At 43.6% G+C, this 26979-nt stretch overlaps 1 protein-coding gene across 4 annotated transcripts in view; it reads left to right on the top strand.

Annotated features, from left to right (window-relative positions):
* The window catches only part of LOC143765023 (uncharacterized), a 72409-nt gene extending 51023 nt beyond the window's left edge, over window positions 1-21386 (top strand). For all 4 annotated transcript variants that reach the window (XM_077251247.1, XM_077251249.1, XM_077251248.1 and 1 more), the window contains one exon: window positions 19658-21386. In XM_077251247.1, coding sequence (XP_077107362.1) covers window positions 19658-21171 — 1514 coding nt within the window. In that variant the 3' untranslated portion in view covers window positions 21172-21386. The remainder of the gene's footprint in view (window positions 1-19657) is intronic.
* Window positions 21387-26979: the final 5593 nt, after the last annotated feature.

Genomic DNA, 26979 nt, shown 5'->3' with positions numbered 1-26979 from the left:
TTTATCGCTACGTCTTTTACTTATTGGATTAATTCTTTTATATATTGATAGATCAGGTGATTCTGAACACGGCGATACCAAATATGTGTATATTTGATTTTTTTTTATTGTTTTATTTTGAATGGAGCGAATGGGGGGGTGATTTGAACTTTTATTCCTTTTTTTAAAAAAAAACAACTTTTTTTTACCTTCTTTAATATTCTCCATGGGAGACTAGAAGCTGCGATCATCCGATCGTTTGTAATACTTAAATCAGGGCTGCAGCTATGTAGCAGATATGCTCACTTGCTTGATCAGATCAGCTGTCATGTGCCCGAAAAGGTGCGGGCTCCGGCGATGAGCAGGGAGAGGTGTGCAATGTCGGATATATCCGTCATTGGATGGTAATGGGTTAATTCCCTCCTTGCTCCGGCTGAGCGTTTTGGTGAGCGGCCCTCTGTTGGCAGGTTTGTTGTAGTAACATGTTCTTTCCATTTGATGGTGCCCCAAGTGATCGTCATAGATTGGGATATTGTTTTATAGCCCAGCCATGACTTGTATTTCTCAACAACTTTGTCCCTGACTTGTTTGGAGATCTCCTTCGTCTTCATGGTGTTGTTTGGATAGTGGTGCCTTTTGCTTAATGATGTTGCAGCCTCTGTGACCTTTCAGAATTGTATGTATGTACTGACAGACCATGTGACACATAGATTGCACACAAGTGGACTTCCTTTCACTAAGCATGTGACTTATGAAGGTAATTGCTTGCACCAGAAATTTTTAGGGGTAGGATTTTTAGATATTTGATCCCATAAATTTAATTTATGCCTATATTTTTCTCGCTTCACTTCTCAAATTTAGACTATTTAATGCTGATGCATCACACACAAATCAGATTACAAAAATATTTAAACACAAGTTGTAATGTACCAAAAAAATTGGTAAAAAGCCAAGGGGGTGAACACTTTCATAAGCGTCTGTATAGTGAGAAACTTAGGTGCACGCCCAGTAGCTGTTTATACTTTTAAACCCAGTTCTCTAGCCCACAAGTCACCACAATGAAAACTAATTGGAGAGCTTATGGCATTTTAAGCCCCAGCATCAAAAGTTTTTTATTCACCATTTTCTTTTAACCCCTTAACTACCGCCGATACACATTAAAACGTAATGAAATGGCAATTGGGAATAAGGTTATAGTGCATTCCCCCCTTTCTCATCCCCCCCGTGTCAGAAATTCTCTGGGGCTTCAGCTGCAGGGAGTAGCTGAGACCCTGGAGTACACGATCAGGGATGTTTTTTCCAATCCCCGATCGCATAAAAAAGGGTGCCTGCTATTAAAAGCATTTATATCTCTTCTAATCCCTGGCCGTCCATCAACACTTCCTGGAAAAATAAATAATTAGTATGTCATCCCCTTAGTCTGATTACATTTTTTTATTTTATAATTTTTTATTTCTTACATTCTTTGCTGTTGGGGCTAGGCTAGGGTGTGGGTTAGGCTAGGACTAGGGTTGTGGTTAAGTTAGGGCTAGGATTAGGGTTTTTTAAAAGTTAGAAAACCAAAAAACTTTGACAATATGATAACTAATGTTGAGCGTAAGTGCTCGCTACTTGAGTTTGCATCTGGGTCGTCCGAGCACTCGGGATATTTGGTGTATACCCGAGCACCCCAATGCAAACTCGAGTAGCAAGCACTTTTCCTCAACACTAATGATGACATATTCAATATGACAACTTTATTTAATCAAATTCTATGTAGTACATTTGGGCTAAAAATCCTCACTATACTCCTGGATAAAATCCATCAGGGGGTCTAGTTTTCCCCAACATGTGGGGTATCGGCGTACTCAAGAGAAATTGCACAACAAATTTTGGGCTCCATTTTCTCTTGTTACCCTTGTGAAAGTAAAAAATTTTTGGACTGAAGCAAAATCTTTGTGAAAAAAAGTAAACTGTTAATTATTTCCTTCCACAGTCCATTAATTCCTGTGAAGCACTTGAAGGGTTAATAAACTTCTTCGAAGTGGTTTTGAGGACTTTGGGGGTGCAGTTTTTAGAATGGTGTCACTTTTGGGTATTTTCTGTAATATAGATCCCTCAACGTCACTTCAAATGTGATGTGGTCCCTAAATAAATGGTTATGTAAATTTTGTTAGAAAGTTGAGAAATTGCTGATCAACTTTTAACCCTTCTAACTTCCTAACGAAAAAAAAATATGATTCAAGGATTCTGCTGATGTAAAATAGACATGAGGGAAATTTTATTTATAAATTACTTTGTTTGGTATAATTATCTGATTTAACCCCTTCCTGACCTGTGATGCCACATAGGCGTCATGAAAGTCGGTGCCAATCCGACCTGTGACGCCTATGTGGCGTCATGGCGGGATCGCATTCCTGCAGGTCGGGTGAAAGGGTTAACTCAAACGTCACCCGACCTGCAGGTACGGGGGGACTTGTACTTGAGCCCAGGAGGGGTGGCTTTGCCCCCCCCCCCCACCGTGGCTACGAACGCTCTGATTGGCTGCTGAAAGTGAAACCGCCAATCAGAGCAATTGTAAAATTTTACCAATGAAACTTGGTGAAATATTGAACTATTACAATCCAGCCATGGCCGATGCTGCAATATCATCAGCCACGGTTGGAGACCGTGATCTGCCACCGACTGACGGCGGCGATCTGCCACCGCCGTCAGTCTTTCCTGTCCTCCGCTGCACTCCTCTCCCCTCCATCCTGTCCTCTGCTCCCCCCACGGTCTGATCCCACCCCCCGGTAACTCCCGAGTCCTGGTATCCCTCCTGGTGTCCGTCCGTCTTCCCCCATGGGTGCCGCCATCTTCCAAAATGGCCGGCAGATTCATTCATTCATTCATTCCAAGTACATTTTGATCACTGTGATAAACCCTATCACAGTGATCAAAATAAAAAAATAGTAAATAACCCCCACTTTATCACCCCCATAGGTAGGGAAAATAATGAAATAAAGAAAAAAGAAAATATATTTATTTTTATTTTTCCACTAGGGTTAGGGTTGGAATTAGGGTTAGGGTTGGAATTAGGGATAGTGTTAGAATTAGGGTTAGGGTTGGAATTAGAGTTCGGGTTGGGGTTAGGGTTGCAATTAGGGTTGGAATTGGGGTTAAGATTAGGGTTACAGGTGTGTTAGGGTTAGGCTTGTGGTTATGGTTAGGGTTGGGATTAGGGTTAGGGGTGTGTTGGGGTTAGGGTGGTGGTTAGGGGTGTGTTGGGGTTAGGGTTGTGATTAGGGTTATGGTTAGGGTTGGGATTAGGGTTAGGGGTGTGTTGGGGTTGTGATTAGGGTTATACTTAGGGTTGGAATTAGGGTTAGGGGTGTCTTGGGGTTAGGGTTGGAGTTAGAATTGGGGGGTTTCCACTGTTTAGGTACATAAGGGGCTCTCCAAACACGACATGGCGCCACCATTGATTCCAGCCAATCTTGCATTCAAAAAGTCAAAGAGTGCTCCCTCCCTTCCGAGCCCCGACATGCACCCAAACAGTGGTTTACCCCATCATATGGGGCATCAGCGTACTCAGGAAAAAATGCACAACAACTTTGGGGGTCTAATTTCTCCTGTTACCCTTGGAAAAATAAAAATTTGGGGTTAAAAAATTATTTTTGTGGAAAAAAAAAAAAGATTTTTTATTTTCACGGCTCTGCGTTATAAAATTCTGTGAAGCACTTGGGGGTTCAAAGTGCTCACCACACATCTAGATAAGTTCACTGGGGGGTATAGTTTCCAAAATGGGGTCACTTGTCTAGGAGCTCTAAAGTTTAGGCGCACAGGGGCTCTCCAAATGCGACATGGTGTCCGCTAACGATTGGAGCTAATTTTCCATTCAAAAAGTCAAATGGCGCTCCTTCCATTCCGAGCTCTGCAGTGCTCCCAAACGGTGCTTCCCCCCCACATATGGGGTTTTAGCGTACTCAGGACAAATTGGACAACTTTTGGGGTCCACTTTCTCGTTTTATCCTTGGGAAAATTTAAAAAATTGTTACTAAAAGTTCATTTTTGTGACTAAAAAGTTACGGTAAATGTTCATTTTTTTTCCTTCCATGTTGCTTCTGCTGCTGTGGAAACACCTGAAGGGTTAATAAACTTCTTGAATGTGGTTTTGATCAGCTTGAGGGATGCAGTTTTTAGAATGGTGTCACTTTTGGGTATTTTCTGTCATATTGACCCCCCAAAGTCACTTCAAATGTGAAATGTCCCTAAAAAAATAGTTTTGTAAATCTTGTTGAAAAAATGAGAAATCGCTGGTCAACTTTTACCCTTATAACTTCCTAACAAAAAGAAAAATTTGTTTCCAAAATTGTGCTGATGTAAAGTAGACATGTGGAAAATGTTATTTATTAACTATTTTGTGTCACATAACTCTCTGGTTTAACAGAATAAAAATTTCCAATTTTTTCACAAATAAATGCAAAAATTATCAACCTAAATTTACCACTATCGTGAAACCCAATATGTCACGGAAAAACAGTCTCAGAATTGCTAGGATCCATTAAAGCGTTCCTAAGTTATTACCTCATAAAGGGACACTGATCAGAATTGCAAAAAATGGCCAGGTCAAAATAGGCTGGGTCTTGAAGGGATTAAGGGCATAAAAAAAATAAAGTTTGAAAATTGCAACATTTTCTTATTTTTTGTCAGACTTTTGGTATTTTCATAATGATACGCAAATCATAGTGACCAAAATTTACCACTATCATGGTATGTACATACTTGTCACTTTTGTGCATACTTTGCTTATAATCCCTTTGCCAATAGCAGCATTCGCTCTCTGGAATGCTACAAAGAGATTACAGATGTGCAGTTTCTTCTAAATCCCTTTTTCTATGCATCAGAACTGTATATTTTCTGCTAATGCCTAAATAGCATTTATAATATTTCTATATTATGCTACTGATAGACCCAGTATAACGAAAAGGATTGCAGGAAGGCTTCTGTGCAACACATGCCACACAGCCTGCTCAGGATAAAAAATACCAAAGTGCAAGGATCTCATATGGACAAACAAACTGTCAAACTGCTATTTTTTAAAGAGAATCTGTCAGCAGGTTTTTGCTATTTATTCTGAGAGCAGCATAATATGGGGACAGAGATCCTGATTCCAGTGATGTCCCTTATTGGCCATTTGTTGTTGTTTAAATATAATCAGTGTTTTATAAGCAGGAGATTATTACTAGAGGACTAGTGATAGTGCCACTGATTAGCAGCTTTCTGCCTATGCACAGTGTATACAGAAAGCTGCCAATCATTGTTGTGGGCATGGTTATACAGGACTCCGCATTCAGAGAACTGGTAAATCAGCAGCTGTGAAAACTTTTTTAGCAAAAGCGCAGCAAGCAGCACAGTAAGTGACACATTGCTGTAATCAGAGTCTCCTAGATAAAATTGTTGTAATGTTGCACACAGGCCTGCCTCTACCATGAATACAGTTGAGCATTTGATCTCAGGCGGCAAAAAATGACACTACCTTAAACTGCTTCTCCAGGAGTTACATATTGAATGCCTTTTTGGACTGCCTTATTTTTCCTAAAAGGTTTTCTTTTGACATATTGCATTTGCAGCGCCCCTGAATCATTAGTACACCGGAAACATCCCCTCCCTCCAGAAGTGATCATTTTTGGAAACTATAACCCTTCAAAGTATTTATCTAGAGGGGTAGTGAACAGACGTGGCAATGCCAAAAACGTATATATTTTTTTTTTTACAATGCCAAAGAACATAAAAAATTTAAAAAACAATCCTAATTTTAATTAATTTTTCTAAACATTTTTCTTTTTAACTTTGCTGTTGTGATGCACAGAAAACCGAGTATTACACAGGGGCGTAAGATTATCATCTGTCTCCTGTCCCTGCAACCTTTTAGTTGCTCACCGACACAAAAAGAGAACTTAGAAATCCTCAAAAAAATTGGAAAAAGTCACAGAGAAAAAAGCAGAGATGATTACCTGCTGAAGCCTCCAACCAAATGCACTGGCAGGGTACAGCAGACCCGATTAATGATGGCAAACACACAGGTGCAAAAAATACCGATGAAATAACCACTTTCAATCCAGTGTTGGCTGTTTGGTATTAGTGCACTAAAAGATAAGAGATACTAGTCTGTATGTGGCATTGTTCACACAGGCAATGCAGAGCATCTGGTTTACAGCTTATTACTAAGGCTACTTTCACACTAGCGTCGTACGTCGCAATGCGACGTGCCGACGTACCGACGCATACTGTGCAAGAAAAACACAACGGGGGCAGCGGATGCAGTTTTACAACGCATCCGCTGCCCCAGTGTGATGTCCGGGGAGGCAGGGGTGGAGTTCCGGCCGCACATGCGCGGTCGGAAATGGCAGACACAACGCACTAAAAAACATTACATGTAACTTTTTTTGTGTCGACGGTCTGCCAAAACACGATGCATCCGTCGCACGACGGATGCAACGCGTGGCAATGCGTCGCTAATGCAAGTGTATGGAGAAAAAACACATCCTGCAGGCAATTTTGCAGGATGCGTTTTTTCTCCAAAACGACGCATTGCGACATGCATCGTACGACGCTAGTGTGAAAGCAGCCTAACGCACATACAGGCGAGCCGCCCAGTGCTTCAAAGTGCATGCCATCTGGGTCCAACTGCACCTTGCAAGATAAAGTGCAAAAAAAACCCACATATCAATGTATATAAGGTATTAGTTTAGGTTGGAGGCTTCAGCAGGTAATCATCTCTGCTTTTTTCTCTGTGACTTTTGTCAATTTTTTGGAGGATTTTTAAGTCCTCTTTTTGTGTCGGTGAGCTTTTATTTTATGTTTAGCGTTAGGACTGGCAAAATGTAAGGACCCTTGACGTGGGTTGCCGGCTTACGTATTGAGGCCCCAATATAAACTAATACCATACATACATTGATATGTGGGTTTTTTTGCACTTTATCTTGCAGGGCGCAGTCGGACCAAGATGGCTCTGTAAACTGTAGGCCTCTATTCACACAGCATGCATTTTGTAGCACTGGGCGGCCCACCTGTATGTGCGTTAGTAATAGGCTGTAGACCAGATGCTCTGCATTGCCTGTGTGAACAATGCCACATACAGACTATTATCGCTTATCTTTTTGTGCACTAATACCAAACAGCCAACACTGGATTGAAAGTGGTTGTTTCATCGGTATTTTTTGCACCTGTGTGTTTGCCATCATTAATCGGGTCCATGTACCCTGCCAGTGCATTTGGTTGGAGGCTTCATCAGGTAAACATCTCTGCTTTTTTCTCTGTGACTTTTTTCAACCTTTTAGTTGCCCAGCCGTAAATGACAAGACAGTCACTTCCAAACAGAAAATTGGTGTGTACAGGTGCATACTAAGAGTAGACATCCCTATATACATAATTCAAAAATAAAGTTGCACTCTGTAGTGCTATAACATGTAAACATGAAATATATGAAATCTGAATTGCATTACTGTTCTAGATAATATGAAAAATGAAGATACTTAGTTCATAATTTGGCCAATTCATGCTTGCCCAGCTGGCTACCTCCTCCTGCGTCACACTGGCTGAAATCAGAAGGAGAGGTAGAAGCATTTCAACAGGATGTATCTCTGCCTGTATCCCAGCTACAGAAATTCGTAGTTTTAAGGTTGACTCATGTCTGTGTATAAAATCGGCTAGTTCAATGCGTTAAAAAAATCGCATTGTACTTGTACCAATGTTATTCAACGACCAGTGTTAACCTGCGAGGTTTTCCTCAGCTGGAATCTGGCTGAGGAAAAAATCCCAGCATGCTGCGAGTGGTCGCCTATATCAGACAACAGGCTGAAGGTCCACGGTTATTGGGCCCTTCTCAGCCTAAAAATACCAGCCCACAGCCGCCCCAGAAGTGGTGCATCACATGAGATGAGCCAATTCTGGCTATTTAACAAGATTAAACATAAATAAGGGCGCTGCACTATATTCACTTAGCCTGCTGCAGCAAATATTAAGAACTAACTACCAAATAGTTCAAAAAATATAGGCAAAAAAAGGGCCAAACGTAATACCTTATGGGGAAATATCTGCGCTGCAGGTTATTTAGATAGGGGGGGGGGGGCAAATTCAGAATAGCAAAAGTAGTTAGAGATAATACCAATATTTGTACAGAAAAATGCTTAATAATACATCATACACTTACTCCTTACTTGCTACAATGCAGCGATAATGGTGATCATGAGACGTTTCAGAAAGGTCCTTTTGGCTTTAAAGTAACTCTATCAGGATGTCCACGTATAGCTTGAATAAATCTGTAGTTGCTCCAAGATGTAAAATACCAAGGTGTAAACCTGTCCCGGCCGGTGACAGGCACCTGTATTATATTGTAGATAAGAATCCACTCACAAGACGATAGCGCGCGCTTCCAGTAACAGTTTGCCGGCGAGGTGCAGCAGGGCTGCAGGACCTCGCGTGACGTCACAAGCACGTGGGGTATCACGTGATCGGCTGGAGGATGAGTACAGATCGCACCATAGACCAAAAAGCTAATCCAACGCGTTTCGGAGTCGGCAGACTCCTTCTTCAGGGATCCCGGCCGGGACAGGTTTACACCTTGGTATTTTACATCTTGGAGCAACTACAGATTTATTCAAGCTATACGTGGACATCCTGATAGTTACTTTAAAGCCAAAAGGACCTTTCTGAAACGTCTCATGATCACCATTATCGCTGCATTGTAGCAAGTAAGGAGTAAGTGTATGATGTATTATTAAGCATTTTTCTGTACAAATATTGGTATTATCTCTAACTACTTTTGCTATTCTGAATTTGCCCCCCCCCCCCCCTATCTAAATAACCTGCAGCGCAGATATTTCCCCATAAGGTAATTCTGGCTATTTGACTTGTTTTCACGATTTCCCTGGTACATTGGCAATCAGGTGGGGCTTGAGGTTGAGGTCAGCTGTGATTTGCTAGTGATCAAAAGTCAGGGCATTTGTTTTTTATTATTTATTTATTAGGTAAAGGCTAAACAACCTTTAGTGCCACATGGGCTTGTGAAATTATATATCTACGGGATATCTACTTTCGACTCTGAGTACCAACACCAAGACCCGGTCTCCAGGTCTAAACTGTCTCAGCCTCGCTGCCCGATTGTATACCCTTGCCTGAACCTCTTGTGCTTGAGGCTCTCCCTCACAATCGGCATCACTTTCATGATCCACTCCTGCATCTGGGCCACATGCTCGATGCTGCTCCGATGGGGTGTAACCTCTGCTTCCCAGGTCTTCTTTGCAGTATCCAGAAGACCAGGAGGCTGCCATCCATATAGCAGCTCAAACCGTGAAAACTCTGTAGAGGCCTGTGGAACGTCCCAACTCTGTAGAGGCCTGTGGAACGTCCCTAATAGAGCCTAACAGGTATGGAATTAGGCAATCCCAGTCTCGGCCATCCTTCTCAACAACATTCTTAATCATGGACTTTTAGGGTGTTGTGGAACCTCTCCACCAGGCCGTCTGTCTGTGGATGGTACACCAACGTCCGAGTTGTGTATTCTGGAGAGCCTTGCACAACTCCCTCTTCACTTTGGACATAAAAGGACTTCCTTCGTCTGTCAGGATCTCATTTGGCAGTCCCGTCTGGGGAAAAAATGTGGCCTAGCGCTCAAACTATACTTCTGGCCGAGGGTACCGTGTTGAATAGTCCCTTACCACCAGGATGTACTAGTGCACCTTGGCTGACTTAACTAGGGGCCTGACAAAGTCCATTGCAATCTGGTCAAATGGGACATCTATAATGGGCAGCGGCACTAGGGGACTGGAGTAATGGGATACTGGTGCAGTTAGCTGACAGGTAGGGCAGGACCGTCAGAAACTAACAATGTCTCAGGGACATCCAGGCCATTTGAACCTCTGAAGGACCCGCCCTTGAGTTTTGTCTAGTTAATAATATTTCCCATTCACATCAGCATCATTTTTTAAACTTTTTTTTTTTTTTTTTTAAGAATTTAGAAGGGTTAATCATTTATCAGCAATTTCTAATTTTTCCAACAAAATTTACACAACCAAATTTTAGGGACCATATTCCATTTGAAGTGACTTTGAGGGTCTTGTGTGACACCATTTTACAAATTACACCATCAAAGTGCTCAAAACTACATTCAAGAAGTGTATTAACCCTTACAGGACTTCACAGGAATTAAAGCAATGTTGAAGGAAAATATGAAAATTTTTACTTTTTCCTACAAAAATAATGTTTTAGCCGCAAATTTAACATTTTCAAAAGGGTAACAGGAGAAAATGAATCTTATAACTTGTGCAGCTTTTCATGAGCACACTGATACCTCATATGTGGTATAAAACTACTGTTTGGACGCAAGGCAGGGCTCGAAAAGGAGAGGACAATATTCAACTTTGGGAGTGCAAGATTGGGTGGAAAAGAGAGCGGACGCCATGCCGTGTTAACAAAGCTCATGATGTACCTAAACAGTGGAAACTCCCCTCAAAGGACCCCATTTTGGAAACTGCACCCCTCAAGGAATTTGTCTAAATATGTGGTGAGCACATTGACTCATAGTTGTTTCACAGAATTTTATAACTTTGAGCCATAAAAATTAAAAACTACATTTTTCCTGCAAAAATGTTTTTATCCACACATTTTTCCTTTTCAAAACAGAACATGGACCACAAAATTTGTTGTTCTGTTTCTCCTGAGTACACTGATTCCTCTTACAGAATTTTAAACCATTGTGCGGTGAAGAAAGACTGATTACATTTTTACCTCTAAAATGTTGTCTTAGCCCCAAGTTTGTAATTTTTATAAGGGCTAATAGGAAAAAATGGGCCTCACAGTTTGTTGTGCAATTTCTCCTGAGTGTGCCGGTGTATTCGGGAACTACTTTTCAGGAACAGTGCAAAGCTTAGAAAGGAAGGAACACCATATTATAGTGCAGATTTTGCCTTCATGGTTTGCGGATGGGAAGAGATCACTAGAGGAGCCCCTGTGGTACCATTTGGCAGTGATGAAAAAATAATTACATTTTTTTACACAAAAATGTTGTTTTAGCCCCAGATTTTACATTTTCACACAGGGAAATGGGTAAAAATGGCACCAAAATTTGTCACACAATTTCTGCTGAACGTGGCAATAGCCCATATGGGCTGTACAGTACTGCTTAGTCACGTGGCGAGGGAAGGAAGGAGCACTGTTTGAATCTGTGAGAACAAATTATCATAAAATAGTTTGCAGACTCCATATTCAAAAGAGCAGAATTCCCCCAGGGTGATCCCATTTTGGAAATTACACTTCTGTGGGAATTTGTCTACAGGTGTAGTAATGACTTTGACTTCTTGGGTATTTTCCAGAAAGAAGCGGCAGTGGTTTTTGCCGAGTGAAAATTGCAAGCTGCCTGTCACAGGTTTACCGAGACAGAGAGAGGCCAGAAGACTACAGTTTTATTTCTCCTACTCCAGCACAGATTAGAAGCACTTTACCTTCTTATTAAATGGCGTTGATTTCTTTTAGCAGTGCAGGGGTTAATCTGCTCAGTTGAGAGTTCCTGGAACTCTCAGCTATGCACTGTTAGCCACTCCTATCTCCTATATAAACTTGGTCCTGGCTAGCACTCATTGTCAGAGTAGCTTTTGCTGCATGGCTGGAGGTTGTTGGTTATTATTGGAGAAGGCGTTTGGTGGATTTATCTGTGACTGGTGCTAGGTTTTGAGTGCGATTTCCTTTCTTCTCCTACTTTGGTTTAACCCCATCCTCCACTCCCCGATGCATTCCTCTGTTGTATGTTTGAGTATATTTGTACATTTGGTATTTTTTGTTACCGCTGTTCGTATTACCCTGTTGGTCTAGTTGGTGTACTATGGGACACTACTGCTCCCCTCTTCCCTGGGTGGCGGAAGGGTACAGACTGAGGCCAGATTCAGGAGCTAAGGTAAGCTACCTGGCCCAGGCGTTTTCACCATCAGAAGTAATCGGGGAGCAGGGCGAGCTAGGGCTCCCTTAGTTTTAGGGAAAGGGAAGGAGCCCCTGGATCCGGGACAACCGACAACAGAGCCGCGACACTGCCATTATTGTATCCATACATTGTAGTGCCCAGTTCGTTTTAGTGCCCATACATTGTAGTGCTTATACATTGTGTGTAGCTTGTGCTTCTGGAGACATGAAAGCCGTAAATTAAGCAGGCTCTCATTCCTACAGAAATTCCAAACATATGGATGCTAAATATGGTTTAGGCTCAGAAGGGAGGAGGGCATCTGGGGGGCGAGGAGCCATAATGCTTTTCCAGAAGGATTATGCTACCAGTAATGTGGAAGTCCCCTATATTTCCATTGACAGATGACGGACCTGAGTGGGGACTTAATTTTTTTTTTAGTTTGAGTTGAAGCTTTTATTGGGAACATTTTACACAACATTTTGAATCACATTTACCCTGTGCTCTACACTGAGCACTTATGTTGGGGTTTCCATCTACCTATAATGTTTCTATATTTCTGCCAACAGAGTAATGTGCTGTTTTGTTTTTTTGTGGGATGAGTTGACGTTTTTATTGGTACCAGGAATTGTTTTTTTTTCTATGTCGTTCACCATATGGTAAAAGTGATTAAAAAAAATATTTTATAGAAGAAAATGATAAAAAAATCATAAAAACAAAACGTAACAAAATAAAGTACACATATTTGGTATCGCGGAGTCTGTAATGACTTAACCTATAAACATGTCACACGAGTTGTTAACTTAATTGAACACAAATATAAAAAAAAGTGCCAAAAAATAATGCGTTTTCATCGTCCTGTAAAAAGAAAAAACGTGATCAGAAATTCAAATGGAAATAAAAAATGGTATCTTTGAAAATGTCATCTTCTGCAAAAAAAAACAAGCCACCATACAGCTCCATCAGTAGAGAAATTAAAGTTATAGCTGTCAGAAAATAGCAATAAAAAAATTGCTATTTTCTGACAGCTATAACTTTAATTTCTCTACTGATGGAGCTGTATGGTGGCTTGTTTTTTTTTGCAGAAGATGACATTTTCAAAGATACCATTTTTTATTTCCATTTGAATTTCTGATCACGTTTTTTCTTTTTACAGGACGATGAAAACGCATTATTTTTTGGCACTTTTTTTTATATTTGTGTTCAATTAAGTTAACAACTCGTGTGACATGTTTATAGGTTAAGTCATTACAGACTCCGCGATACCAAATATGTGTACTTTATTTTGTTACGTTTTGTTTTTACATACAGTGGGTACGGAAAGTATTCAGACCGCTTTGCAAGAATTTCTATATTTCTGTATTTTTCAGTGAAGATGGGGTGCAGAGTGTACATTACTTTGAAAAAAAACAACCCTTTTTTTAATTTACCAAATGGCTGCAATGAAACAGTGAAAAATTTAAAGGGGTCTGAATACTTTCCGTACCCACTGTGAATATACCTATTTATTGGTACAATATTTTTTTCCTTTTTTTAATTTATTTTGATTTTTTATATTTACTTTTTTTTTTTTACACTTGGCCTCTCTACGGGACTAACTTTCATTACTATGATTACTGGTATAATGCAGTATTAGGCCATGTTCACACTCACACCAGGAATGGGTGATAAATACAGAAGTGGTGACGTGTTCCTATTAGGGTATGTGCACACGTAGTTTTGAGCTCTGCGGATTTTTCCGCAGCGGATTTGAGAAATCTGCAGGTAAAAGACATTGCGTTTTACCTGCGGAATTACCGCGGATTTTATGTGGATTTTGTGCGGATTCCTATTATGGAGCAGGTGTAAACCGCAGCAGAATCCGCACAAAGAATTGACATGCTGTGGAATGTAACCCGCAGCGTTTCCGCGTGTTTTTTCTGCAGCATGTGCACTGCGAATTGCGTTTTCCATAGATTTACATTGTACTGTAAACGCGTGGAAAGCTGCTGCGGACCCGCAGCTGCAGATCCGCTACGGATGCGCAGCAAAATCCGCAACATGTGCACATAGCCTTATACTTTTCCTCTGATTGTTCCACTACTGATTTTGGCTTACAAATCCTGAGGTAAAATACCGACCTAATACTGAATGTGTGAACGTGGCCTAACACTGGCAGAAGCCATAACGTATAGGTATGTCAAAGGTCCTGAAGGGGTTAAATGTAGTAAAACTTAAAGACTGCAGAAATTTGGCACTACCATAAGTGCACTAACCAACAAAATAAGGTTCATGTAATTTATTCATGTGATGCAGTGACCCCTGTAACAGGTAGGGGGCGCTGCATGGTCTCCCCGGTATGTGCACGGAGTTGTATTGAGGCCGTGAGAATAGACCTGCAGTGATGTCAGGATCACGTGACCAGCCATGTGATCCATTACTGTGGGTGTGGTTACAGGTACATAACGTGACCAGGGTGTGGGTCACATGGTCCCTGGGTTCCTGTGTGGTTCCAGTGAGTGGACCTGAGTGGTGAGGTTACAGGGGGTTCCTGAGCGCTGTGTGTGGGCTGTGTACGCTCCTGTGCTGGAAGACCTGGTAGGAGGCTTCCTGGAGAGCACATGCTGGCGTGAGAGGTCCTGGGAGGTGTACCAGGACCCCTGAGCAACACACAGTAGAACTTGGGGAAGCTACAGTCCTTCGGTGGCTCTGGACTGACTGATGTGTGCCGGCCAGGCAAGTTGGTGAACCCCGTTAGGCAGTTTCCCCAGGAGAGCGGACTGACAAGGAGTCAGCAGATGGATCAGGAGCTCCCATAAGGTACCTCCACAAGCTGTTGGTGCTTGTAACCTGGACTGTGTGGTAACCCACGGCAACTGGTCAGTGAGGACCAGCATGTTTAGTGTCCCTGAGTCAAACCTGTAGTTAAAGTGTTTGAAGATGCAAGTTAATATCACCAGTTGGTGCCTGTGATGTTCTATGAACTGTGCATAACCCGGTTTATGAGGCTTAATAAACCGTATGGACTGCTTTGTTTTAAAAACCCGTGCCCGTGTGCTTGAAATATCGCAGCCAAGCGAGTGTCCCCCAATACACTCAGTAAGAAAAGTCTTACATTGTCTTACATTTGGTGCTCGAATGCGGGCAGCGATCCCGAAGGCACACGTGGAGTTAATTGCTGTGGCTCGGCGGGGCCACGAAGAGTGCGTCTGGCTGTAACTCGGCGGGGTTACGAAGCTGACAAGCGTCTGGCTGTAACTCGGCGGGGTTACGAAGCTGACAAGCGTCTGGCTGTAACTCGGCGGGGTTACGAAGGGGACAAGCGGCGTCCTGTGGATTGGCAGGTCCACGAAGCCGGCGGTAGAGCCTGGTGGAGCGTAGCTGCAGTGGCAGCAAGAGGTTTCCCAGCAGTGGCAGCAGCAGTGGCTTGTGGTTGCAGCCGGAGGTGCCGGTTGTGTGTGACTGCAGCGGGAGCTGTGGCGGTACCAGCAGGAGCTGGTGAAGTGACATATAGAAAAAAAAATAAAATTTTTTTTTTTTCTTTTTGTGCAGACTCTTAAAGGGCCAGTACAAGCCCAGAGACAAAGGGGTGTACTGTGCGAACTGGGGCCTGAGTGCCGTGGGGAAGTCCACGGGGTGTATCCCAGGGTGGGGAGTATCCCTAATAGTGAGCGGTGGCCCAAACGGGGATGGTTGCCCAAAAGGGGGCGGATACCTAAAAAGGGGCGGTAACCCGAACAGGGGTAATGGCCCAAAAAGGGGTGGAATCCCGAAGGGGGGCTGAATCCCGAACCGGGGTGGTGTCAAAAAGCACAGCACTTGCCCAAAAAGGGGGCGGAGCCAAAAAAGGGGCGGCAATCAGTGAGGTGTCACGACTGTGTCCTTTTTGGCTGGATGGAAAGTGTGTGCGGGGATTGATAGACCCGGGGAGAGAAGCGTCTGTGCTGAGAACCCTTCCAGGAAATTCTGTGTCACCTAGCGACACTGAATATCTCCAGGTAGCCACTATCTACATTGTCGCAGCGGAGGTTTCCACATACCATGAGGTGGCTGTAGACCCGATCTTGCCGTATCCTATGGTAATAGGACAAGATTTGGTAGCACTGTGGGAAAAGGCTGAAGTGTTTGTGGACATAATGTGGATGTCAGTTAGTAATATTGAGAAGGCGCCCCCTAGAGTTGACAGTCCTAAGGTAGGGAAAAGGTGCGACTGTCCAACTAACTGACCTGACGTCACCTGAAGTGTGCCACAATATGACTGGTAGTGGTCTGCTGGATAAAACAAGTGGAGCTGACACCCAGACAGAGAGTGACTCGTGGCGTCATCATACTGTGTGACACAGATTCTGGGGGTGACTGTGACAAGTCAGGGCCAGTAACAAGCGCATGTGCCATGGTGACTGGTGGAGGACGGGGTCCAGGACCTGTGGTAATGGGTGGAGGACGGGGTCCAGGACCTGTGGTAACGGGTGGAGGACGGGGTCCAGGACCTGTGGTAACGGGTGGAGGACGGGGTCCAGGACCTGTGGTAACGGGTGGAGGACGGGGTCCAGGACCTGTGGTAACGAGTGGAGGACGGGGTCCAGGACCTGTGGTAACGGGTGGAGGACGGGGTCCAGGACCTGTGGTAACGGGTGGAGGACGGGGTCCAGGACCTGTGGTAACGGGTGGAGGACGGGGTCCAGGACCTGTGGTAACGGGTGGAGGACGGGGTCCAGGACCTGTGGTAACGGGTGGAGGACGGGGTCCAGGACCTGTGGTACCGGGTGGAGGACGGGGTCCAGGACCTGTGGTGACTCCCATTCAGACGGTGATACCAGTGGAAAAGAGTGTAATAAGGTTGACTCAGGCAATTCTTCCTCCCGTTGCCGGAGATATAAAAGAGCCAAAGGGGCTGAGCCGGTTGTTCCGTGTGAGGAATTGACGGAAGATGCTGAGGACCTGGGGTGTATGAAGTACTCTGAAGTCCCAGGGAAAAGGGATGAACCTAATGATGTCACCGCTGAGACCCAAGAGAGGGCCGACCCTGACAGTGCAGAGTCTGAGGGTGCAGAAGTGGAGGAGGCCACCAAGGAGGTGGTGCCTGAAGTTAATGCCTCCTCAAGTGATGGATGTTCCACCAATCCAGAGGATGGGAGAAGCGAGATAGAATTGATTAAAGAGACAGCGAAGGACCATGTTGAGCGAGAAAGGGTCCTGAGACAGGCCGCTGAGCACAGGGTGGATGAGTTGGAGAAGGAAGTCTCTGAACTCAGAGGTCACCTGTCAACATGGCTAAGTGTGTATCAGACCCTAAAGGAAGACATGGAAGTGCTCAGAGGAGCACTAAAAGGCCCTCTACAAGAGAAAGAGGTGGTGGTCGCAGACTTCTCGTGTCAGTACCAGAGTGGTAACGAGGTGAAGCTGCTAATGCCCATCTTGACCCGGGGTCTGGAAGAGGGTAAAGCTGAAGAGGAGTTGGCGCTAAAAGCAGAACAAGATGGTCACCCGGTTGTGACAGGTGTCTTGATGGAAAGGTCCATGGCAAGGCAGGAGCCATCTGTTCTTGAAGGAAGTGAGACTCCGCTCTTCAAGTGCGTGATAGATGTACCCGTAGAGGCGCAAGATGCATGTACCCGTGAGGGTGTGCATGAGGCCTTTAAAAAGGCAGTAGAAGCGTGTAGTGGGCACTGGAGACGAAACAGTTGGTGATACTGTCTTCTAAGGAAGTCACAGTGAAGAGGGTGGCTGTCCTGAGGGACATGCACCTACAGTGCCTCCGCACGAAGCAGAGGATCCTGTTGAGGAATGGTGAGGCCACTCGATGTTTGGAGCAAGCCAGGAAAGCTCAAAGTCGTCTGGGCTTGGTAGAGGACACAGTCCAAGTGCCCAGAGCTCTGGTAGCGAAGCTCATTGGCCGATTTGGGAAAGTGATGCAGGAGATGGTGGATGTGTCCGGTGTGAAGAGACTGAGGATTCCGGCTGAAGACGAGGCCCAGGTGGGTGAAGATGGGATGGTGTCATTCCTGGTCGTCGGGTCCAAGGAGAGTCTAGGAAATATCCGGATGCTCCTGAGGTATCGCGTGGCATACCTGAGAGAAGTAGAGCAGCTAAGACTGTACAGACGGCAGGTCAACAAACAGCTGCAGAACATGAGGTGGCGGCCACCTTCTTCCCAAGGAAAAGGGAACAGAAGGGACCCTCCAAATGATGAAATAGCAGGTTGCCGGAGACTTTCAGCAAGGCAAGAACGTCGAGAATCTGCAAGTAGTAGTTCTACTCCCAGTATGAGACTGAGAGACCTGGACAGTAGTTCCTGTCGTATACTAAGTGGGTCCGACTCAAGACCAGACAGTCGGTTTGACCGTCAGTAGGACTCATGACCGCGCCAACCGTGGGTGCCAGCCGTGGAGAGGAAAGTCGGGTGATGGGGCGTACAGAAAAAATGTGGTGACCAGGGGTCTGTTGACACGAGTAGATGGTGGCTTGAGAGCTAAAACTCAAAATATACACATTGACCGCTGGGGGCGGGAAGACCTTACCAAAGGTATGATTGTATGTGATGCCCAAAACCGACTGAGACGGTTCCCTCGACTGATACGGCAAGGTAACGTGCGTGACATGTCTCGTGACCCCACGTGTATGACAGGTGTTCAACCCCACAAGTTTGAACAGAGGGGGGGGATATGTGATGCAGTGACCCCTGTAACAGGTAGGGGGCGCTGCATGGTCTCCCCGGTATGTGCACGGAGTTGTATTGAGGCCGTGAGAATAGACCTGCAGTGATGTCAGGATCACGTGACCAGCCATGTGATCCATTACTGTGGGTGTGGTTACAGGTACATAGCGTGACCAGGGTGTGGGTCACATGGTCCCTGGGTTCCTGTGTGGTTCCAGTGAGTGGACCTGAGTGGTGAGGTTACAGGGGGTTCCTGAGCGCTGTGTGTGGGCTGTGTACGCTCCTGTGCTGGAAGACCTGGTAGGAGGCTTCCTGGAGAGCACATGCTGGCGTGAGAGGTCCTGGGAGGTGTACCAGGACCCCTGAGCAACACACAGTGGAACTTGGGGAAGCTACAGTCCTTCGGTGGCTCTGGACTGACTGATGTGTGCCGGCCAGGCAAGTTGGTGAACCCCGTTAGGCAGTTTCCCCAGGAGAGCGGACTGACAAGGAGTCAGCAGATGGAGCAGGAGCTCCCATAAGGTTCCTCCACAAGCTGTTGGTGCTTGTAACCTGGACTGTGTGGTAACCCACGGCAACTGGTCAGTGAGGACCAGCATGTTTAGTGTCCCTGAGTCAAACCTGTAGTTAAAGTGTTTGAAGATGCAAGTTAATATCACCAGTTGGTGCCTGTGATGTTCTATGAACTGTGCATAACCCGGTTTATGAGGCTTAATAAACCGTATGGACTGCTTTGTTTTAAAAACCCGTGCCCGTGTGCTTGAAATATCGCAGCCAAGCGAGTGTCCCCAAATACACTCAGTAAGAAAAGTCTTACATTGTCTTACATTCATTACAGGGAACATTGTGAAAACTAAGCTTAAAATTACCTGATTTCATTTTCAATTTCTCACCAAAAATATAGTTGTTTTTTTATACATTATGTATGCCAAAATGGTATAAAAAAAGTTATGGCTCTTCAAATGATAGAAAAAAAAATCACTTTGTCATGAAGGCTTAAAACTGGCGTTTTTGTTGTTGTTTTGTTATAAATGGTCCTTTTTTTTATAGATGAATGTTCTGAAATTCCCAATGAAAACAAATATAAATATCTGAAAGATTAAAAATATTTTTTTTCTAATTGTCAACAGATGGCTACAGCAAAGGTAACCTTCAATTTCCAGATTGCGAATTTGTAGAAAACACTCTTACACAAAATAAGTATCCAGGATATCACAGCAGCAACCTGTCATCTTATCCTTCTTGCCAAGATCAACTTTCTCCTCATATATTGGATAGAAATGCAGAACATACAGACTGTGAATTATTTTCTTGTTCAGAGTTTGGGAAATGTTTCACTCAGGAAGTCAATCTTGTTAATCACGAGAGGACACACAAAGACACTAATAAACCTTCATCTTTCGAATGTATGAAATGTCCTACCCAGAATGGTGGTGTTTGTAACCATATGATGATCCCAAAAGGCTTGAGGAAGTTTTCATGTTCACTGTGTGGGAAGTTTTTTACCAGAAAGTCATATCTTGTCCATCATCAGAGAATTCACACAGGAGTCAGGCCTTTTCCATGTTCAGAATGTGGGAAATGTTTTACTCAGAAATCAGTTCTAGTTCAACATCGGAGGATTCACACAGGAGAGAAACCATTTTCATGTTCCGAATGTGGAAAATGTTTTACCATCAAATCAAGTCTTATTGAGCACCAGAAAATTCACACAGGAGAGAAGCCGTTTTTATGTTTGGATTGTGGGAAGTGCTTCTACAAGAAATCAGATCTTGCTAAACATCAGAGGTTTCACACAGGGGAGAAGCCTTTTTCGTGTTTGGAATGTGGGAGATGCTTTGCCAATAAGTCAAATCTTATTACACATGAGAGGAGTCACACTGGGGAAAGGCCATTTCCATGTTCATTTTGTGGCAAATGTTTTACCAAGAAATCAATTCTTGTTAAACATCAGAGGTTACATACAGAAGGAAGGCAATTTTCTTGTTCAGAATGTGGGACAACCTTTACAAAAAAAGCTGATTTAGTTAAACATGAGAGAACTCATACAGGGGAGAAGCTGTTTACATGTTCAGAATGTGGGAAATGCTTCACCCGAAAATCTGTTCTTGTTCAACATCAGAAAATTCACACAGGTGAGAGGCCGTTTTCATGTTCACTATGTGGAAAAAGTTTTACCCAAAAATCGGATCTTAGTGATCACCAAAGAATACATACAGGGGAGAAGCCATTTTCTTGTTTGGAATGTGGGAAATGTTTTACTAAGAAATCAAGTTTAGCTCAACACCAGAAAATTCACACAGGAGAGAAACCGTTTTCATGTCAAGATTGTGGTAATTGTTTTAGCCAGAAATCTTATCTTATTAGACATCAGAGAATTCACACAGGGGAAAAACCATTCTCATGTTCGGAATGTGGGAAAGGATTTACTCAGAAAGCAGGTCTCATAGCACATCTAAAAGGTCACACAGGGGCGAAGACCTACAGTTGTTCAGAATTTGATAAATGTTTTACCCAGGAACCAGGTCTGGATGAACATCATATAATTCAGATAGAGGAAAAAACATTTCTAGACAACACAATGGATGACGAAAGTGAAGATCCAGTGTTTTTTCCTGAAACATTCACCAGTGCAGACTCATGAGGTCTCTTGTAATGTAGTTTCAGTTGTTCTCTTTTTTTCTGTAAGCTAATATATTTTCTCTTTTCATTTTGTAATATATTTTAAAAATATTTTGAATAGACCATTGGTTATGTAATTATGTTATGTTTTAAATAAAACTTACAATATAAATAACTTTGATGTGATTGTTCATTTTTATATGTGTATGTGGCTAGCACACTGAACATAGAATTGTAGACATTATTATTATTATTTATTATTATAGCGCCATTTATTCCATGGCGCTTTACATGTGAGGAGTGGTATACATAATAAAAACAAGTACAATCTTGAACAATACAAGTCACAGCTGGTACAGGAGGAGAGAGGAACCTGCCCGTGAGGGCTCACAATCTACAAATGACTGGTGCTTTAGTATACATTGTATTATATTTACTTACAATGTAATACCGCTAGAGAGGAATGCCAAAAATATAAACCTACAAAGCAATAGATGAATTACCGTATTTTTCGCTTCTTATAATCCATGCATCTTATTGCTTACCGGGGGTGGTGGCTGCGGTGAAGCTGGGTCGCTGCTGGAGGAGGTAGGAGTGGAGCGTTGCTGCAGGCTAGGATGAGGGGGAGTGCAGGTGTCCTGTGCTGCAGGGGTGTCTCCGGTGCTGCGGGGGGCTCTGCCAACATTTTGTGAAAGGCCAGAGCCCCCCGGCAGTTTGTCCATGCTTTAATGTACGGTGGACTTCGGGAAAATGTCCTCCGAGGCGGCGCATGCGCAGACGGAGATCTCGAGAGAGATGAGATCTCAGCGCTGAAATCTCATCTCCTGAGATCTCGGCGGCCATTTTCCCGGACTACGTCGCACAGGAAAGCATGGACGAACTGCCGGGGGGCTCTGGCCTTTCACAAAATGTCGGCAGAGCCCCCGCAGCACCGGAGACTCCAGCATCACCCTGGACAGCAGCGAACAACGCGGGCAGCGGCGGCGGACACCCCCTCATCCCAGCCGGTAACGGTAAGCGGTATATCCGCTTTGTAAGACGCACCCCCATTCCCCCCCAAAAAATTTGGGGGAAATAAAGTGTGTCTTACAAAGCGAAAAATACGATATGTTTTATGTGGATTTATTTTATCATTTTAATTTTGGTGTGGTTAATGATTTTTGAAGTAATTTTTTAATGGAATTGGTAGGTTATGAACCTTTTAGGCTATGTGCACACGTTCAGGATTTTTCGCGTTTTTTTCGCTATAAAAAACCGATAAAACTGCGAAAAACCGCATACATTAAGCATCCTATTATTAGAATGCAATCCGCAATTTTTGTGCACATGTTGCCTTTTTTTTCCGCCACGGAATCGTATTCTGGAAAAAAATGCAGCGTGTTCATTCCTTGTGCGGAATCGCGGGGATTCCGCACACATAGGAATGCATTGGTCCGCTTATTTTCCGCATATGGTTATGCCGACTGTTGTGAATTCTGCTCTTGGGCTCCCTCCGGTGGTTATAAGTGGTAGTGCTGCTGTCTCTGGATCACAGCATTCATCAGGTCTGTCAAGTTTTTGCAATCCTGACTGGGCTATTTAGCCTTGCTTGACCCTTTAGTCAGTGCCAGTTGTCCATTGTTCCTGGAGGATTCACATCCCTGCCTGCTCTCTCCTGCTTTGCTGTTCATTTCAACAAAGATAAGTTCTGGCCTTGATTTTTGCTGTCCACATGCTGTGGCCTTATTGTTCAGTTCTTTTCCATGTTTTTGTCTTGTCCAGCTTGGTCTGTATAAGGATTTTGTTTAGCCAAGCTGGTATCTCTGGAGATGCAGATATACCCTCCATATCTTTAGTTAGCTGTGGAGATTTTGTATTTTCTGTGGTGGATATTTTCTAGTGTTTTAATACTGACCGCATAGTACTCTGTCCTATCCTTTCTATTTAGCTAGAAGTGGCCTCCTTTGCTAAATTCTGATTTCAGTCTGTGTATGTTTTTTCCCTCTCCTCTCACAGTCAATATTTGGGGGGCTGCCTATCCTTTGGGAATTTTCTCTGAGGCAAGATAGTTTTCCCTTTTCTATCTCTAGGGGTAATTAGTCCTGTGGCTGTGTCGAGATGTCTAGGGAGTGATGGGTACATTCCATGGCTACTTCTAGTTGCGGTGTTAGGTTCAGGGTCTGCGGTCAGTACAGGTACCACCTTCTCCAGAGTACGTCTCATGCTGCTCTTAGGCCACCAGATCATAACAGCCGACCATGCGGGAAGTAAGCGGATCATGTTCGGTTTGTACCCAGGGTGGAGGAGAGGAGACTCTCCTCCAGGCCCTGGGAACCATATAATTGTTAAAAAAAAAAAATAAATAAATAATTAATCGTGATATCCTCACCTTCTGGCGTCCCTCGCAGCGTTCCCGCTCGTCACGACGCTTCCGTTCCCAGTGATGCTTTGCGGCAATGACCTGTGATGACGTGGGTCTCGCAAGTCTGCTACGGCATCTGGGGTCATTACCGCTAGGCATTATTGGGAACGGGAGCATCGCGAGGAGCTGGAAGACTGCCGGGGATCCCGGAAGGTGAGAATATCACTATTTTTTTTTTATTATTATTTTTAACATTAGATCTTTTTACTATTGATGCTGCATGGGCAGCATCAATAGTAAAAAGTTGGTCACACTTGTCAAACACTGTTTGACAAGTGTGACCAACCTGTCAATCAGTTTTACAAGCAATGCTACAGATCGCTTGTAAAACGCTAGTGTTTAGCTGGAAAACGCATGCCAATTCTGCATGCGTTTTACCCGCAGCACAATTGCGGAATTGCCGCGGAAATTTCCGCGGCAATTCCGGACGTGTGTACATAGCCTTAAAGTTGTCCAGGTTAGGCTTGAAAGTCTTCAGACCACACCACGCACATTGCATGCTTCCTGTTAGGATTCTCTTGGCCACATTCCGATTAAACTGTGCGGCCTCACTCAATACAAGTGAATTGAGCGAGGCCGCCAACGTCTAGTCAGAATTTGGCCGTAAGTATGAGCATCAAACATGCTTGTGGTTGCATGACCACCCAGTCTCGCTGAAGACGTTTTAGTCCAAGTTTAGATGTCCCTGAAACGCGGTCCAAGTACAGACTGTGATGACTGAACCAGCCATGGTTCTCCTGACCTGAACTCCAAAGTCTTATAGGTATATGTGAGGCTGAGCTCAGGTCAGAAGAGATGTGGCCAGTCTGGACATCATGGTATGCACTCGAACTGTCATTCACAGATGTGAATTTCAGTGTTTGTTGCAAAATTCTTAATTGTGAAAAATGTAATGATTAATGCTTGGACATGAGAACTAATGCTTACTTAGCTCTACATTGGATCTTGGAACTGACCATCTTCTTGGTTATGTAATTATCTCCCTATATCATTCAATTGTCGATTATTCAGAATAGTTGAAAAGGCTCCCCCCACCTATCACAAGTACGGGGGTTCTGATTGCATGTTCCTCCCCACTAAGATCGGGATTGGAGCAGCAGGATTGTGCATAACTGCTGCCACTCCCAACTAATTTCAATATACCTTACTGAGATAGCTGAAAAAAAAAAAAAAACTAAAACGTCAAAGTGTCAGTCATCGAGCAATATAACATCATTCCAGTATTACTGATGTCCAGGTTGGTGATCTGTACTGTCTGCATCTTTTTCTTTGCTTCCGCATCTGAAGCTAAATTTTTTTTTTTGCTTCGCCCGATCCACTTTAACCCCTTCAAGACAGAGCCCTTTTTCGTTCTTGTGTTTGTATTTTGCTCCCCTTCTTCCCAGAGCAATAACTTTTGTATTTTTCTGTCTATATGGCCATGTGAGGGCTCGTTTTTTGCCGGACAAGTTGTACTTTTGAATGACACCATTGGTTTTACCATTTTGTGTTCTCAAAAACGGTAAAAATAATTCCAAGTGCTGTGAAATTCAAAAAAAGAGTGCAATTCCACAACTTTTCTTTTTTTTTTTTTTTTTTTACCATGTTCACCGAATGCTAAAACTGACCTGCCATTATGATTTTCAAGGTCATTGTGAGTTCATAGACATCAAACATGTCTAGGTTCTTTTTTATTTAAGTAGTAAAAAAAATATCCAAAGTTTGTTGAAAAAAATAAATAAATTTGTGTCCGAGACCTGTATGGTCTCAATTTTTCGTGATCTTGGGTTGGGTGAGAGGGGCTTATGTATTGTGCGCCGAGCTGACATTTTATTGATTTCATGTTGATGCAGATTTTTTGATCTCCCGTTATTGCATTTTAATGCAATGTTGCGGCGACCAAAAAAAAACATAATTTTGGCATATTTACTTTTTTTTTCTCGTTACGCCGTTTAGCTATCAGGTTAAACTTTTTTTTATTGATAGATCGGACGATTCTGAACGCAACGATAACCAATATATGTTTGATTTTTTTTTAATGGGGCGAAGGATGGTGATTTGAACTTTTATATTTTTTAAAAATATTTTTAAAAACATGGCCGGAAACGCGCATTAAATGCCACTGTCAGTTTGACAGTGGCATTTAACTGGCTAATAACCACGGGTGGATTGCGAATCCACCCACGGCTGTTCTGGGCACATGTCAGCTGTTCAAAACATGCTCAAGGAGACAGGACCTCTCTCCACTCCCATAGGCGTGGAGAGAGGTGAATATTCATTACCTTAATGAGCAGGGACACGTGATCGCCCAGCCGCAGGAGCTGCTGGCAGCGGAACAAGATGCTGCGAGGACGCGCAGGGAAGGTAAGTAGTATTTTTTTTTTCATGCTTTTTTCTCATGGGGACCATACATACAAGGATGGGAATAAGGAGCCATGCAGACAAGGATGGGAATGAGCCATGTATACAAGGATGGGGATGAGGAACCATGCATACAAGAATAGTTATTAGGGGACAATGCATACCCAGCTTATACTCAAGTCAATAAGGTTTCCCAGTTTTTCGAGGCAAAATTAGGTGCCTTGGCTTATACTCGGGTCAACTTATACACAAATATATACGGTAAGTAAAAACCAAGTGGGTCCAACCACTCAAGCCCTGCTCCACATGCCACAATGGAAATACACACATATGTAAATAATCATGTAGGATATAATGTCCATAAATAATATATCTGTATTAATCCTTATACTTAAACACCCAACACACCACGGTGTCTATACACCCTGTATACGGTTTAAGATAAGTGGACTGTCTCCTATGAAAAATCCTAATTGCCCAAAGTACGGATATTGGGGGTCCAAACTAAACTGTAATAGGTCATCAGTCAGAAAGCCCAGGGGAATGAATTCCTGCTAAGGTTAGCATCAAGTGCACACTGACACATCAGTACAGGATGGATCAAGACACCCTGAGCAAAGTTATCAAAAGCAGCCCAAGTAGAGGGGCTAATGTTGTGGAGGGGCTGATGGAAACAGAAAGGTGCAGCTGATAAGGTAGATGGGAAAACCTGGAATAGGGTACTCCAAGGGTGTCAAGGAGATGCATCCGTCTAGCTGAGGGACAGAAGGGGGGCTGAACCAGGAGAGCAGGGGCATGAGTGGGGATCCCCTGACGAAGCCGTATCAGATACGGTGATATGCGTGGCACCTAATTTTGGACCCACTTGGTTTTTACTTATGTTTTATCTTTTTGTATAGTGTGTGCCAATAAAGTTTTCCTACACTATTATCTTTGATTCTTAGTGTGCATATCATACAGTAGTGCTTTTCTCTTTGTCGAATATACTATCATAGCCGGGTATGATAGCAGAGGCAGGGAATGGAGTAGCTGAATCTGGATGGGATGTCACAGCTTAGCAATAAAATTAGGGAGGTAGGGAAAGCATCT

The sequence above is a fragment of the Ranitomeya variabilis genome, chromosome 4, assembly GCF_051348905.1.
Source record: "Ranitomeya variabilis isolate aRanVar5 chromosome 4, aRanVar5.hap1, whole genome shotgun sequence".
Taxonomy (NCBI): domain Eukaryota; kingdom Metazoa; phylum Chordata; class Amphibia; order Anura; family Dendrobatidae; genus Ranitomeya; species Ranitomeya variabilis.
The sequence above is the reverse complement of the archived record's forward strand: the minus strand, read 5'-3'. Positions and strand labels throughout refer to the sequence as shown.